Here is a 17,637-nt window from a genome sequence, read left to right as displayed (position 1 = left end):
ACACACACACACACACACACACACTATATATATATATATATATATATATATATATATATATATATATATATATATATATATATATATGAAACTTTATACAAATGTTCATAGAAGTATAGACCAAAGTAGAACATACTGATATATGTTGCAACATAGATTAATCTTAGACATGCTATGCTAAGTGAAAATAGCCAGTTACCAAAGGTCATACGTTATATGGTGCTATTTACTTGTAATGTCTAGAACAAAAATATCTGTAGACCCAGAGAATAGATCAATGGTGGCCTATAGCAAAATATATTAGCAAGATAGGAGAGATGAATGACAAAGACAATGACCCGTATGGTATGTAAATTTTATTTCCATAAAGCTGTTTCCATCTCTCTCGGTCTTAGCGCCATATTCCTTGAGACTCCTGTGCCATGAGAGCGAAGTGGCAGAAGAAGAGAATGCGCAGGCTGAAGCGCAAGAAAAGAAAGATGAGGCAGAGGTCCAAGTAGAACCCAGCTTGTGCACCCACGAAGCCTGCAGGAGCAGAAGTGAGGGATGCCGAAGGCTCGGGACACCGGGGACAAGCTGTTGGGACTGTATGCTGCTGTCGGTACTAAGTCTCTGTAGACCTGGAATGTCAACCTCACCGAGATCACCTAGGAAAATGACTGCCTTTCTTACAACTAAAACCAGTCCCGAGGCCCTGTGCCCCGGACCTCTGGCATTCTGGACTAGTTCTGTTCTCTTGTGGCCAAGTGTAACTCGTGTACAATAAACCTTCTTGCTGTCAGCTGAAGAATCAAAAAAAAAAAAAAAAAAAGCTGTTTCCATGCCCACAAAGTGCTTTTGAGAAACTCTATAACACTAAAGAAAAAAATTAAATATCTCATGTAATCTTACCTTGGACACTTCTTCCTTCCCATTGTTTTCTTTGATGAATACCTTTTCCAGTTCTGGACTTATTCCTTCTACATTGCAGGGCACACGGGAAACAGATGATTTTGGCACAGATATGTTTGACAGAGGCATAGGGACTGACCTTGATCCAATAGCCTTTGAGGTAGAAGACAGAATGGAGTCAAATTATTTACTATCAAAGAACAACAAACTGGAGCATGACACATTTTAACAGCTGAAGAGCTACGGATACAGCTCAGTGGCAGACTGTGTTTAGCATATGCAAGGCTCTTCTGCATGCCCTGGCCATAAAAACAAGATGCAAACAAAAATTCCTTAAAACATAGACTCATTTAACAGTTATTTCTGATACTTCAAATATAATAAAATATTAAATATATATACAAAATTTAAATTATAAATGAAGTTAGAAATAACATGAAATCAAACAATCCTTGAAAATCTTTAAATGCAAAGGTATAACTATATAATATATGCACTCAATCAGTAGAACAACAGATAAAATTTTCAGCACTTTTTAATGTCTATTTTTTTGTTTACTGGGAAAGTATAATTAAAATTGTGTAATTTATCATGTGACTGAACTGTAGTACTGTGACATTTACATGTTAGTACTTTTGTTTTCATTTTGTCAACTGTTTAAGATAACTGAATTATTAAGCAATATAAAAACAATACTATGTTAAATTCAACACTCACTTAGCAGCTTTAGGTTGTTTTCAAAAATCTTCTGCAGGGTTTTTCAAAACTTAGCCACTTCTCACAACTACTATTAAAGTTACCAAAAAATGCTAATGCACATTTTGCAACTCAGGGTTATTATACAATAAGGATATAAGAAAAAACAAAGACTAAGAAGGCAAAGGATAATAATGGAAAATAATCTCATGTAATGAGCAACTGGAATTTATACATATAATTTGTAATGTGGCAGTCTAATGTGTATAATACATATATTAATGTATGGCTATATTAATATTTCCCATGCTTGAACTGCTACTTGTTAATGTGCTTTAAATTTTATTAACAAATGAATGACCATACTGAGTCTCTAGCTCTATCACATATTTTCCATTTTCTTGTTATCAACAGTATTTAGTTTTATCATTTTCATAATAAAATATTGTATCTATCATGATTTGCTTCTATGTGTAGTGTGAGACAGTTTTAGTATCACACCCACATACTGACTTCACATTTCTTCATAAACTGTCTATTTGATTTAAGGTATCTAATAATCTCCATACAAACCTCATTTTAGCGTAATGTTATAACAATTTTGGCATTTGATAGAAAAAAATTTTTTTTAAACTTTTCCCCTTAGTCATGGGTGTATTTATTTGTATGACCTTTAGAAACAACTACTTAAATAATAAAAGCAGTAAGTTTTCAAATTTTCTTTCTGTGCAATGGCTGTGTGTATATTGATAGTTTGATCTAAAGGTAAAGGTAAAGCTTTTCCCTTAGTAATACATTAAGAGGAACTATTAAAATCTGAAAGAACGTAACCTACCTGAGTATGACTGATTGTTATGTGGTTGCCATGGAGAGGTGACTGTCGATCTTTTTCTTTACTATGCCGACTACTTTGCTTGCTGCGTTGTAGCTGTTGCCTAAGTTTAGCAATCTGCTTTGGGAAGAGAATAGAGAAAACAAAAGTGAATAACCAGTGCTTTATTTTTTGTTCAGGTTTTTTTCTCAAAAATTTTAATAAAATATAATGTTTTACCACAATGATTTATTCTTCTGAGACAACTGAAGAAGAAAAAAAAGGAACAAATGCTTCCTTTCTGCAACTTTATATGGTGTGCTGGTAAGCAGTATACTACATTTTCTTGGGCTCTTTCAGATTTTACCTTTATAATGCTACAAGTCTCTTCCTTTAGAAAGGAAGCTGTGTTAGGTATGAAATATTTCAGATGTCTACTGATTAATTTGTCAAAACTGGCATCTACTTTCCCCTCTGGTTTTCTTTTTAGACAGGATTTTACTACACATAGTCTCAAACTCACAGAGATCTGCCTGTCTCTTCCTTCTGAGTAGTGAGATTAAAGACTCACTTTTCTATATCTTAAATAAAGGCTGTATTAATTTTCATATTTCACTTTGATAAACAAAAGAGATCTAGCTTCTCTATTAACTAAATGTTCAAAACTATACAAAGCAAAGGCAATCAAATATTTAGTATCATATTAGTCACTGTGCATAATATTGTATTTCATGAGGACAGTTTTACATATTTAATCTTATAATGTATTATCTTTCACTCATTTAAACATAAATGTACATTTGGATCTACTCTCCTAAGGAGATCACATTCCAAATTTAACTGCAAAATCTTTACTATAGTAACATCTAGAAACAACTAAGCTGCTTACATACTTTAGGTGATATATAATGTATGTTAAAACCTGTGAAGCATTTTAAAAGGATATGACTATTGCTCAAAGGTGTGGGTAAAAACACTGTCACGTGTATCCCTAAATAACTGATGTGTTGTAAATTTGGTCCTAGCATGGGACTGCTAAGTATCTGTAGATATAGGGTCTGGAGAGATGGCTCAGCAGTTAAGAACACTTGCTGTTCTTACAGAGTACCAGAGTTCTGGTCCCACTCCCAAATAGTGGCTCACAACAATCTGTAATATCAGTTCTAGGGAATCTGACACCCTATTCTGGCTCCATGAGCAATAGGCACACATGGTACACATTTAAAGCATGCACACAAAATATGTGTGCACACAAAATTTAAATGTCTTTTTTTAAAAAAAGTAATAGTAGAAAGCCTCCATGAAGCAGAGCTTAGGAGGAGTTGATTTAAAACATTTTTTAAAAGGTGGGGGCCATGGAATATGGCTGTATCATTAGGGGTTCTGGCCTACCCTTAGAAAATAATGAGACTCTTATGGGACCCTAATTATCATGACGACTCCTGTTTCCTTATGTGATTTCTCCTTCCTGCACACTCTCTTGCCTGTTATTTGATCTTCCATCATATGACTCACCAAAGGCCAAACAAGATGGGGCTGTCTACTCTTTTTAAGATTTATGACCTCCTCACTTTCAGAATGAATCAACTTTTTTATTTTATATATTACTCAGTCCCTAATGAAGAACAGATTAACAAAAGAATTTTTAACAATTTTGGGGAAATCTTTAATATTAATATTACTTTTTGTCACAAAGAAGATGGCAGCATTAATCAATCATTCTTTGAACAACTAGATAAGCTGTTATATGTTGTCTACTACATAAAATATAGGCACAAAGTGTTAAAAATGTATGAATTTTCTCAAGAGTATATATAGCAAAACACAATGTACTATGAAACTACATAAATATGCACCATAAGTAACTGAGACATCAGAAAGCACAATAAGACAATTAGTATTAAAACCTATAAATGTTCCAGGTAAAAAGATACGACTTGTTGAGGAAATTAAATTTTTACCAGTGGTAAATAATGGGGAAATAGTAAAACCACTGAAAAGAGGGATAAGTCCTTACTATCAAGATTTTACATGTTTTTATCACATTTGTGACTTATGGATCTCTCATACAATATCTTTGCAAGAAGATATAAACAAGTAAGATTACAATAATATCTCTGTTACTTGCTCTAGTTTTAAATGACTTAATTTTATTCTGGAGTCATTAATTTTCATGAGAAAAATCAAAATTAGAAGGTAATTATTATTAAATCACAACAAATTATTCTCTATGACAGAAGGTAAATAGGATCTCAAATTGTACAAGTTATTTTATTAGGATATAAGTATAAAATTGGGTGTTTTTTCTGAATATTAATGATGTTTTAGTGGCATTTGAAAACTTAAAGTACTTATATAAGTTTGGCATGCCTACAAACTAACGCAATTTGTAATTATTCATTTTATAGATAAATCTTTAAAATTTATTAATTTTAATTAATCTATTGTGGTCTCTTACACATTAAAATGAACTAGAAACCTTTTCCTTCTATGTGGATTTCAAAAACCCTAGAAAGAAAAACATAAAAGTTCCTATCCCATAGTTCTGTTTTTTAGAAGGGGAAAACGGCAGTTCAAGTTAAAGTTATGTTCTAACAAACCTAAAGGGAAACTGTTAAATAAAGAGTACTTTTGATTTTACATTAGGAGAGCTGGAGCTGTAGTTTCCAGAAATGAGCTAGCAGAAAAAAAGACCTCAGAAGTATACAGCTCCAATACCCTATTTCTGTTTACTGATATTTTTACAAGTGACACACTAGACCTTTCTTTGTGCAAACAGACATCCTTATACTGTGAATTTATCACTTGTCAAATGTAGGTGATGAAATTTTAAACATATTACAATTAGCTATGCTGAAATGTTCTAACGATGCATATTCTGACTGGTAGCATATACTTTCTAACCATTGTTCAAATGACTTGAAGGCTAGTTTGTTTATGACTATGTCAACCACTAATAAAAATTATTATTAAAGCTTAATAACTGCTTGTTGAGCAGTAAAGCACTATAGAAGTTATTGTTGCACTTAAGACATTAACTGTTGTGTTTTTCAACAAAAGAATATAAGTACTATTATTACCCCTCCCCCATTTAAGAGGAATGAACATAGACTTTTAAACCTTAATACATTTGCATTAAATGTTGCAACTCAAATATGACTCAAATGGAATTCTGGAGTCTGCTCTCTTAATATACTATAGTTATGTTCTAGAATGTCCTCCAAAAGGTATATGTGTTACTAGGCTGGTTCTCAGCCTGTGGTGCTACATGAAGGTTTTGGAAACGTTAACAGGTGAGCCTCATGGAAAAAGGTTAGCTGTGTGTGTGCTGGGATTATACAGGTACCCAAATCCTTCCTGTCTTTTTCTTTACTTCCCAGCCACCATGAATTAACAAGGTCTCCTCTATTCCATGCTTCAGTATGATGAGTTGCATCACCACAGTCCAAAGAAAAAGATCCCACTGATTACAGACTAAAAAATTTGAAACCATGTGCCAATATAAACTTTTTTCCTTTTAAACTGATTGTCTTACATTTGTGGTATAGTAGTAGAAAGCTAAGACAATCACCACACTATACTGGCTGAAGAATCAAGATAAAAAGTAAAAAGAAGATAAATCTTTTAAAAGTAAATAAACTAGAATAAAATATTTAGCAAGAGTTGCATTATATCACTTGCTTTTTCTAAATAATCACAAAAGACAATCTAATTTTTTTAAAAATAAAATTGGTCATAAGTCTCAGGCTGTTAGTAATTTTGATATTAAACATGGAATTAACAAGCTTCAATGCTTTTAAATTTAAAAGATCAAGTATATTCTTAGAAACATTCTACAGTCTAGCTAAAAGCAAACTGATTCCTATACATCCGTATATCTGTCCATATACAGTCTCACATAAATGACCCAGGAATAAACAGAGACAGCTCACATAAAAAAATCTTAAAACACAGCTGCTTTAAGAGAACTTTCCTACCAACCACAGCTCCCAGGGTCTAAACCACCAGCCTGGGAGCACTTAGGGAGGGATCCATGGCTTCAGCTGTATATGTAAGAGCAGAGGGCCCTGCTGAGCATAGGTGGGAGAAGAGATCCTTGGCCTCATGAAGGCTGGATGCCCCAGGGGGTGGGAATTTGAGGGTGGGGAGGTGGGAGTGGGGGGTAGGTGGGGTACATCCGCAGAGAAGCAGGAGGAGGTGTGAGGGGATAGGGTAAGGGGACAACATATGAAATGTAAATAAAACATCCAATAAAAAAAAAAGAGAACTTTCATAAACAAAAAGTTTTAACACAGAAGTGTATTTATAACTATCAATAAAGTATTAACAAATGTAGCAGACTGTGCTGATTAGTTTTTATTGCCAGCTTGGCAAAACTTAAGAGTCTCTTGGAATAAAGAAACCTCAATTGAAGAATAACCCAAATCAGATGGTTGGTTCTGGGCTATGGCTATGAGGAACTGTAGTGACTGGTGACAGACATGGGAAGGCCCAGTCTACTGTGGGCAGGAACATTCCTAGGCAGGTGAACTGACGTTGTATAAAATGCTAACTTATGGAGAGTCATGGAACAAGCAAGAGGCAAAAGCAGAGCTCTGCTGTGGTTCATACCTGTATCCCTGTCCTGACCCCCCTCACAGTGAACTGTACCCTGCAAGATTAAATCAAATGTTTCTTCCTTTCAGTTGCTTCTGGCTTACTACAACAAAGAAAAGTAACAAGATCACAGACTAACTTTTCAAAAACATTCACAAATCCACTTGATCTCTTAATTATATCCATTTTACAGATGGCAAAACACTTAAAAATAAAGTACCTTTCTTATGTGAGAAACCTAATAAATGGTAAATCTAGTCTTTGACCTTCCATTTCTAACCTCTTTTTAGTACTTCACAATGCTGTGCAAGTAATCCAGTATTAACACTTAACTACAAATATGTACCAGTCAGGATCTCAGCCACTTCACTAAGCAATATCCTTAATGTCAGAGATAGTATGAGCTATAAAACTAAAAGAACAAAAAAAAACCTTGACAAAGCAATTAATGATCACTTTCTCTCTCCTTTTCCCCCTTCCTTGCCCCCTCCATACATGCACATGTCTCTCTGTGTCTCTGTCTTCTCTCTGTCTCTGTCTCTGTCTCTCTCTCTCTCTCTCTGTGTGTGTGTGTGTGTGTGTGTGTGTGTGTGTGTGTGTGTGTGTGTACATAGGACTGCCTTTTAAGTTAGTCTTTTACAATCTTACCTGGGTTTTATTTTCACCGGCATCTTGAATCTCTTTTGCAATTATTCTTTCACTTCAAGCAAGAATACCACTATTTATACTACTCTAATCCCAAGTTTTCATAAATAAAATTGCTCAGTTATTTTCATTACATCCATACCATTGAAATATTTGACAATTTTGTTTGGCTTTGTGGTTTTCCAGAGAGAGTAATCAATTCCTCTAATTTCAATGTTCCCTCTTAGTAGCATATATCATTTATTACTACAGATGTTCAGTTATAACACAGCCATGTGAGATATCAGCAGTATGTCTGAAACTATACTGAACTGAGATAAAATGGAAAATTTGATTGCCCCATTATACACACACACACACACACACACACACACACACACACACACACACACATATATATATATATATATATATATATATATATATATTGCATGCTACAGGTGATCTCCATTTCAGCCTAGATCTATTAAACTAAGCTTCTTTTTATTCTGTTCCTGATAAAGAAATGTATATTCACTATGTATTTGGGTAAGAGATAGGCCAAGATTACAAATTTTCTACATTCACAACATAAAAAAGTGGCTAAAAATGAAATCACAAACAATATCACGCTATTAGACTGCTTTGTTTAGACATTACAGTACATGAAAACTGACAACTTAAAGTATATAGAAAATGAATACTGGAAGGTCTGATACTGCATAGGAAAACCATTTAAGAGAAATGCTGAGATGGAAGAGATGGCTCAGCAGTTATCAGTACTGGCTGCTATTTGGAAGACCCAGGTTTAATTCATAGTAACTCCAGTTCCAGGAGAACCATGGCCCTTTTCTGGCCATCATAAACACCACAAGCATGTGGTTCACGTACAGACAAGCAGGCATACACACATACACATAAATAAAATCTGAAAGAATGTCTATGCTTAAAATACAGCAAAACTAGTTTACTGCCAAACTTGCAGAAGTTTCAAGGAGACAACACTGATACAAGTGTTAGGAGTCAAAACTAAGTGATTTCATTCTGAGTTCAAAATATAAAAACTATGCAGGTTAGCACTTTGTCAGCTTAACACAAGCTACAATTACCTGGGAAGAGGAACGTCAACTGAGAAAGATGCCTGTATCAGATGGACCTGTAGGCAACCTTACAGGGCATTTTCTAGATTAGTGAATATATGGGAATGTGTAACACTATGAGCAGTGGCACTCCTGGAAAGGTGGTCCTGGGATGTGTGAGAGAGGTAACTAAGCAAGTTAGCAGCACTTCTCCATGGTCTCTGCTTTAGTCCCTGCTTTGGTTCTCCCCCCACCCCCTAATCTATAATTTGAAATCTATAACCTATAAACTGAAATAAATCCTTTCTTTCCTAAGTTGCTTCTGGTTATGGTATTTTATCATAGCACTAGAAAGGAGATAAAAACATACTTAGTGACCTCAGCTAAAACTAGTACACAGTTCTCTTAAAAGATGAGTTCTTACTACAGAGAAGATGTAACAAAGATGAGATGGTCCCTTTTGGAAGAGGTGCTCACCTAAGAGATCTCTGGACTAGATGATCTTTTAACTCTAGGTTTCTATAGCTTTGAAAGGACAAATGGGTAAGAATTAAAATGATTTATATAGATAAAACAGGAAAAATAATATAGTATAAATATACATATGTGTTATCCATAATAAATCACGGAGTAGATTTGGCTTCCACTGTACTACTGGGCCCCAGAGGGTCATAATAAGCTACATATCATAAAAAGCTATCAGAAAACAAAAGTACTGTCTGATCATTGTATAAAGCTATGATCTATGGTTCTACTTGCTGTAACTTAAAAAAAAAAGCAAGCTAAGGAAGAAATAAAGATAACTTAAACAGATGATATAAAGATTATTATACAAAATCAGAGTTCATTCTAGAAGTACTACAGTTGATGGGGGTACCTAAATATTTACTGAGTATATGAAAATTACAAACAAGAAACATTCACTCTTTACCAAAATGTAAGAGTCAACTCTGTGTATGAAAAAGGTTACAATAAATGGAAGTCTCACAACATTGGAAAATAGTAAAAAACAACCCATGGAGATCTACACAAGTTTTAGAATGAAATAAAAAAATAACTTACCTCTTTCAGTTGATCAGCACTTCCCCATGATGCAGAGCGCTGATGTGACCGTTTTTCTGCTCCCTCTTCTGCCCAGCAACTAGGTGTCTTTAAAACCAACCAGACAAATCAAAGTGTAAGAAATGGGAATGTTGCTACTACCTAATTTCAAGTAACTAAAATACTTTCTTAGCATTCATAAAAATGTTTAAATGTTAATTAGACCTGATTAATCTGAGATATGAGTCATCTACATTAAAATAAATCACTGATACTTTCACATCAGCATTAAAACACAGCAAATTCTAATGAACTCATGAAGATTTACATACTGAGCTTTTCGTTTTATTTTGTTTTGACATGGTTTTAGTTTTCGAGTCAGGGTTTCTCTGTGTAACCCTGGCCATCTGGAACTGACTCTGACCAGGCTGGATTTGCCTGCCTCTGCCTCCCAAGTACTGGGATTAAGCTGTGCATAGTCACTTCCCAGCTTACATACTGAGATTTTATAGAGAACAAACTAAGTACGAAATAGATATTCTACTGAAAACGGACAGAAGATAAAGAGAACTCTCAGAACCATTTGTAGTATAGATGGCTTACATAACAAATATCTAGCTAGAGGGTCAATTTTACAAAGGGAAGAAAATGACAGATTCTCTTTAGGGAAAAGGATTAGTCAACTGCATTTTTAAAATATAGGTAATATAAAATCTAACAAAAAGAATTAAAAACAAATATAAATCAAATGTATTGATTTAAAAATGAAGTAATGCAGTTTAAAAAAACTAAGCTACTATCAAAGTCATTTAAACTAAAATATAATTTTTAATTATTTAAGCATTAATTGGTACTAACTATAGTATAACACTAAACATTTAACCTTAAGTATTGCCATAAAGTAAGAAATTTGTTTAAAAAAATACAAACATTAAAAAACTACACTTTAACATTTGAGAAAAACCTAGTATAATGAAAATTAGCAAAAGCAAAAACTAGGAGACAGACAATGAGTAATGATTACCACAATAAATACATGTGGCATTAGAATGCTTTTTGCATTGCATGCACTTGAGAATCTCATAGTCTGATGAAGAAGCCATCATTGCAGTTTATTTATACAGTTCAAATGCTTCTGAGCATCTTTAAAATTACTCCCTCTTAAACGTGTCAACTGTCTAAAACCAAACTAGTGACAACTGAATAACAACTGGATAGAGAGAAGCCAAGCAGCTTGAGGGGTTCACTATTAAAGGGGGCCATCCATCAACTGAAAGAATATCTTATTCAACTGACAAGAAAAAGGATAAGAAACAATGCATTTAATAATGTTTGTCAAAAATTATCAAAATTTCCTATGTTCAATCCTAGATGGGATAACCTGAAAATAATTTAGCCCTCCAAATAATATTATCTTTAATAATCTATTACAAAATTTTTCCTCTGTGACCACTTTTGTAAAAATTTTGAGGTTTTGCATAACTTAATACTTTTATATTTCTTTTAAGTAGCACTGTTGCCACAAAAACCAGCAACAAAAGATCCCAACATTTATAAGCCAAAAGTACAGTTACAGAAAAAAATTTAGCCATGGAACTGAATATGCTAGAGAAGAAAAGCTAAATAAATTTTAATCCAATTTCTTCAATGCTGAATATTTCATAAATGTTTAAAAATTATAAACAGAAAAATAACTGGACAAAATAAAGTAGTAGCGGTTCTTTCCTTTGGTATCAGTGAGACCCAAGGTCCAACTCCCATTATTTTGTCTACAATCTGGACTAGAATTTTAGAAAAAGTGCTGCTTATAGCTTTGCGTCTAAATATTAGTAAGAATGTTTAATAAAAGGGTTCCATGGCCAAATAAGTTTGGGAGAAATCATTCATTCCATCTTCCTACTCCACATACAATATAATTTAGCATTCTAAAAACTCAAATACATATACACTTAAAAAAAAACCTGCTCAACTTTTCCCTACTTACATGATTACTGGACAGTTACTTTACAAGTATACTTACTAACAACATGTAGAATATTATTCTACAGATAGTTTGGAAACACAGTCCTCAATACTTTTATTATTGTATAAAATAGAATGTTCTTTGGCCACTATACTTTAGGAGGTTCCTCTTTCTATCCAAACTGCCTCCACTATCAAGGAAGAGAAAAGGAACCTTTTATGTATCTAAGCAATACAAGTCTAAAAATCTAAGACTATTGATAAAAAGAAATTACTCAATTAAAATCTGCCATGTTGGCCACACTGACCACTCATGTATCTTGCTACATTTTAGTATGTAATACTTTAAAAATCTCTTATCCTTGACAACAAGTAACTATTAGATACTGCCAAATATTTTCCACACCATTCCAATAAATTCCAATGAAGTCATAAAAACTAACCATGATAATGGCAAATTTAAATAGCCAAAGGAGACATTCTTATAATAGAAACTCAGACTTCCACACTTTGGTTTGCAAATCTGAAAGTACCATTTATTTGTAAAATTACAAAGAAGACAATACTTGACTGAACCACAATTCTGACCTTACAGTAATTACAGAATTTCAGAGCCGTTTCAGGCTCTGAGGTAATCTATGATCTCTAAGCCATTTCCTGCCAGACAAGACTTACTGTTCATAACTGTAAAATTATATAATAAACTGTTGGTACTAATAATAGTGACATTGATATCATTATATTTTAATCTTAATGGTAGTAAAATATTATATTCTATTACAAAGGCAGTTGTAATAGGGCAGTATAATAAATAGCCGAGTGTTGCTCTTGTAGAGGACCTTGGTTCAGTTCTCAGAACCAAGATGGTGGCTAACAACCATGGAGGCTAAAAATTTTCTTTAACTTTGGTTCCAGAGGATCCTATGCCCACTTCTGGCCTGTGCAGGTACTTCACACTCACAGTGCCCCCTCCCCACACATATATAAGCAAAAATACCTGTACACATAAAATAAAATCTTTTTTTAAAGTAGCTAATATTAACATCTTCATTTCTAGATAACCATGTTAAAGCTTAACATAGATTATTCTACATAATCCTCACTGTAGTAGGTAAAAGAGTTCTGTAAATTCTGGAAGCACAAAAATCTTTTAAAATGGTTTACACTGTTCCTCTCATGTAAAAAACAATCATTGACACAAAATAAGTATTAGCATCCAGAGATGCATAATCCTTTCTCATATTCCTTTCATCTAATTCTAAGTTATAATCTTACAAAGCACATCTGGAGTTGAACAGTCAGTCCACACCAAAGTAGTCATGGTCCTGGTTTGGGTAGAAATTTTTGTTGTTTGTCTAATGGATATACTTAACTGTACTAAGAAAAAAAACATGAGTTTCTTAAGTATAGTTACATTCAAATATATCATGCACTTTGATCATATTCACTTGTAAAAATTTCTAAGATCTCTTTCAACTTTTATGCCATACACATATAAATGATACATATACATCTGTCAAGTCTAATATCCTTCTATATGAGAAAACATGCAATAATCTTCATTCTGAGTCTGACATTTCATTTAATAAACTTAAGCTCCACCCACTTTCCTTCACACAATATTTTGTTCTTCTTTAGAGCTAAATAAAACTCCATCTCTATGAGCACACACAGGTGTATCACATACATTATCTATTCATCTGTTGATGGACATCTCAGCTAATTCCAACCTGGCTGTCGTGAACAGTGCTGCAATAAACAAGGACATGCAGGTGTCTCCCTCATCGACTCTCTTAGATAACTCTTGAGTACATTCCTAGTAGTGGCATAATTATTATATGGCAGTTTTACTTTTAGTATTTTAAGGAAACTATATTTTGATTTCCACTGTGGCCAGTTACCACCATCCCCATCTTCATTGGCATGTCGTTTTCTTAGTGATAGTGATTCTAACTGGGGTTTAAAAAAAACCCCAATGTTTTGATTTGATTTATTCCTGATGGCTAAGAATGTTATCGCTTTTTAAATGTTTACTAGCTATTTGTACTCCATCTTTTCAAAACCGTCTGTTTATTTCATTTGCCCACTGAGTGACTGGATTGTTTAGTAATCCACTTCAACAAATGGTGCTCAGAAATCTGAATAGCCACACACAGAAGAAAATTAACACCCTATCTCTTATCCTGTCAAAAAACAATTAAAAATTAATTGAAGACCTTAATCTAAGACCTGAAACTCTGCAACTACTAGAAGAAAATATATGGAAATAGTTTAAGACATAGGAATAGGCAAAGACTTTCTGATAAAAATTTTTAATAGTCCAAGAAATAATCCAAGAATTGACAAATTTTGAGGACATGTGATAAAGAGATGGTTTAGTCAAGAGCTTGTCACACAAGCATGATGACCTGAGTTCAACACCTAGAGCCCCTGTTTAAAAAAAATGGGCATGGTAACATATTTGTAACCCCAGTGCTGGGGAGAAAGTGATCTCCTTCCTTGTCTAATTAGGTAGCCTATTCTAATTGGTAAATTCCAGTCCAATGAGAATGCTATCTCCACAAACAAGGTAGACAGGCTGAGGAACAACACTTGATGTTGACCTCTACTTTACACACACACATACACACACACACAATTTTCCTGTTTCCACACCCATACCCACATGTATACCCACATACATACATGCACAAACAGAATAACAAATGAGATTACAGAAACTGAAGAAGCCTTTAGACAGCAAAGGGAATAACGATGTGAAAAAAAACAGCCCAGGAAATGGGAGCACTTTGTCTGCTAACTATTAATCTGACTGATTAATATGTAGAACATATAAAATATTCAAAAAGTTAAATAAAAAAAAAAAGAATTGCTGCTTTTTCTTAAGAAAGTTTCAACAGAAAGCATGTGAAGCAAGAGTACAGTAAACCCAAAGTGTTCTATCAATTGTGACTTAGGGTAAAAATTTCTGATCTAAATTGAAAGTTCTCTATTTTTAGTTATTATTAAGCTTTATATAATCACCTATTCCTTTGATTACCTAAACATGCTATTTTCAGAAAAAAAGAAGAGGTTGGACATTTTAGTACTATTTCAAAGAACGTACATATTTTAATTCAGACCTGTGACTCCTGAATGAAGGCTACAGCCAACTCGTAAATATGTATTCTCAAAGGCAGATTCCTAGGGAAGGCTATTGGTAGATCATAAACCATCATATAAAAAAGCTAAATGAGATTAAGAAAAACTTACATAATGTATCTTTTAGTATGTTGATTTTCATAATTTTAACTATAAATCATTTAAAATAATAATTAAAATAAATAGTTTAAAATAGGAAATAAGAACATCACCCAGAAAAAGAGCAAACATATACAAAAATTCCATTCGTGATTTTGTTTTCTTTTGAGTTTTTTTGTTTTTATTTGAGTTTTGTTTTTGTTTTTGTTTTATTTGAGACAGAGTTTCTCTGTTTATCCCTGGCTATCCTGGAACCACTCTAGAGATCTGGCTGACCATGAACTCCTAAAGATCCATCCGCCTGCCTCTGCCTTCTGAGAGCTGGCAAAAAAGGCATGTACCACCACTGCTGGCATCTTTCAATATTTAACAACCCATTTTCATCCTTAAAAGATACAAGTTTTAATGAGATTGTTTGTTTGACGTAGGGTTTTTACCATATCACCAAGGCTATTCTCAAAGTCCAAAGATCAAGGGGCCCTCCTGCAAGTATAGGGCTCATGAAACACATGTATTGAAATTTCACATATAAAGAAAGAACATAAAGATTCATGACAAATAATTGAGTTATTTTCCTACAGAACTACAATCTAAAAACATACTATACTAATAAAGTTCAGAGACTAAAATTCTTTCAGACTCAAGTGACAATTCAAATGGTATTCATACCATGCTAAACACAAAGGAAAACTTGCAAGACCTTTTCACAAAGCAAGTATAACTAACACTAACCTATGTATTACATCATTTAAAAAAAACTTCAGGCCTTCATGATAAACTTCTGAATATTTAATATCATAAATATTAATAAATAATTCATGTGTTATTGTATATTTATTTCAGGTCTTTATAAACAAAGTATTTTTGTTCATTAGAACAACCAAGCAATAGCTTACTACTGAAATTCACTACAGCTGAAAAGTGACATAGGTGGAAATTTGTCTCTCATGTTTGAAGTAATGGGTTCAATTCCAAGCATGGAATAAGCATTTTTAAGGGAGATTCATATTACAGAATGCTATTTTATGTAACAATAAAATTTTTTACACAAGTAATATTTTTTTATATAAGTAATCTGTCGTATAAGCAATTCCTCTTGACTATAACAAGAAACAAAATTAGTAAAATAAGAATATAAGTACTGGAAGTACACACAGGAAGAATACTTACATCATAGCAAAATAATGTCCATTGAATACATTTACCTTAGAGACAAGAACAGTATTTGCTAACATAATCAGTAGTCTGAATGGCTGAGAGTATTAACACATGCAATTGTAAGACAAGACTTACAACAAGGAATAGATAAAAAGAAGGCAGAACTATTGTTTGCATGATCATGTCTAGAAAGCCAAAGAAAATTATCTGAAAATGTATTAGAAACAAGAACATTCAACAGAGATACAGTACAAATAAATTAGAAGGTAATCAAAGATCTTAATTTCAATAGCAGACCATAAAGCAAAATACTAAGCAATATTTAGATTATCTTATAAAAAGGTTTTAGGTTTCTTTTTTTTCTAAAAGACAAAAATAATTAAACAAACAGATAACCTTTTACTTAGGTAAGATTCAATGTTGTAAAGTTAGGAGTTTCACAGCATATTACAGGAGAAAATAGTCTATGATAAATTTAATAAAATATTTCTGAAGTCAGCCATGAAGTCAAGACGCATGCCTAGGATCCATTAAGCAGAAAAAGTAAAGTTACAGTGTAAAATACAATTACATCAGGAGGTAAAGATTTAATGTGTTGTTCTACAGGCACAGAGATTCTCAAAGCATGTGCATCGCCCCCACACACACACCATGCACAGAAACTCTGTGAATAATGATTAGCTAAAGAGGACTCAGGAGTTGGCAGCCATTACTTATACTCATCTACATTACAAGGACCATTCTGAGTCTCAAAGGCCTTACTTAATAAACCAAACCGGTACGATCCAGAAACATCTCATCTGAAATAGTACTACTTTTTTAGTACAGATGAATTAAAGCACTCTGGGACAAGTATGAAAGCTCTGTTAATGATTCCTGGGAGAAATGAAAGTCTGTGGGTTTCATGAGAAATTTTAACAGCATGGTATTCTTGTCCTATGACAAGTGCTAAGGGTGGTGTCAAAAGTAAAAAGTCTCTTAGGCTAGGTGACTTAATTTGTTAGAATATGTATCTCAGACATTTTACAAAACTGGGCAGGGGGACTTCTACTTTATGTCTTTCATCTATTCCTTTTAGATATTGAATTTATGTCCATGTTGAAAGTTTTGCAAGCTTTTAATTAAAAATAAACAACACCATACTCCAAAAGGGCTTATAAAAATTGTTTGAAATAGTTATACACTATTGGTATACTGGATTACAAGATAGTAACTATTCAATAATACACATAAATAGCTTAGAACTATGAAGTATTTTCCTGTTCATATCAAAAGATAAGGTCAGTAAGAAGCTTCAGTAGCCTAGATGGATGGCGTAGCAAGAGAGACTGGTACTTTGCTTTGTCATAACAAATATATAGAAGCTTTTTAAAGCTATTCTCCAAAGTCAGCATCTGCGAACAACTACAATCATTCGTATGCCTGGAAAATTATAGAAAACATCTTTGATTATTGATATAGATCATTTTCACTGTTTGTCTACTTTACTCATACACACACACACACACACACACACACACACACACACACACACACACA

The 17,637-nt window shown here is 33.3% G+C and overlaps 1 protein-coding gene across 2 annotated transcripts in view; it reads right to left on the bottom strand.

Moving 5' to 3' along the window:
• The window catches only part of Glcci1 (glucocorticoid induced 1), a 65,592-nt gene that overhangs the window by 17,213 nt on the left and 30,742 nt on the right, over window positions 1-17,637 (bottom strand). The window contains exons 3-5 of one of the 2 annotated variants that reach the window (XM_028755966.1): window positions 9,760-9,846; window positions 2,423-2,536; window positions 892-1,044 (exon numbers count right to left, since the gene is read on the bottom strand). In XM_028755966.1, the coding sequence (XP_028611799.1) occupies window positions 892-1,044; window positions 2,423-2,536; window positions 9,760-9,846 (354 nt within the window). Of the gene's footprint in view, window positions 1-891; window positions 1,045-2,422; window positions 2,540-9,759; window positions 9,847-17,637 lie in introns of both variants that reach the window. The other variant, XM_028755967.1, reaches the window with a different exon arrangement.

This window comes from Grammomys surdaster, unplaced genomic scaffold (assembly GCF_004785775.1).
Source record: "Grammomys surdaster isolate TR1022 unplaced genomic scaffold, NIH_TR_1.0 126091, whole genome shotgun sequence".
NCBI lineage: Eukaryota > Metazoa > Chordata > Mammalia > Rodentia > Muridae > Grammomys > Grammomys surdaster.
Note: the sequence above shows the minus strand (reverse complement) of the source record. Positions and strands in the feature narration are given on the sequence as shown.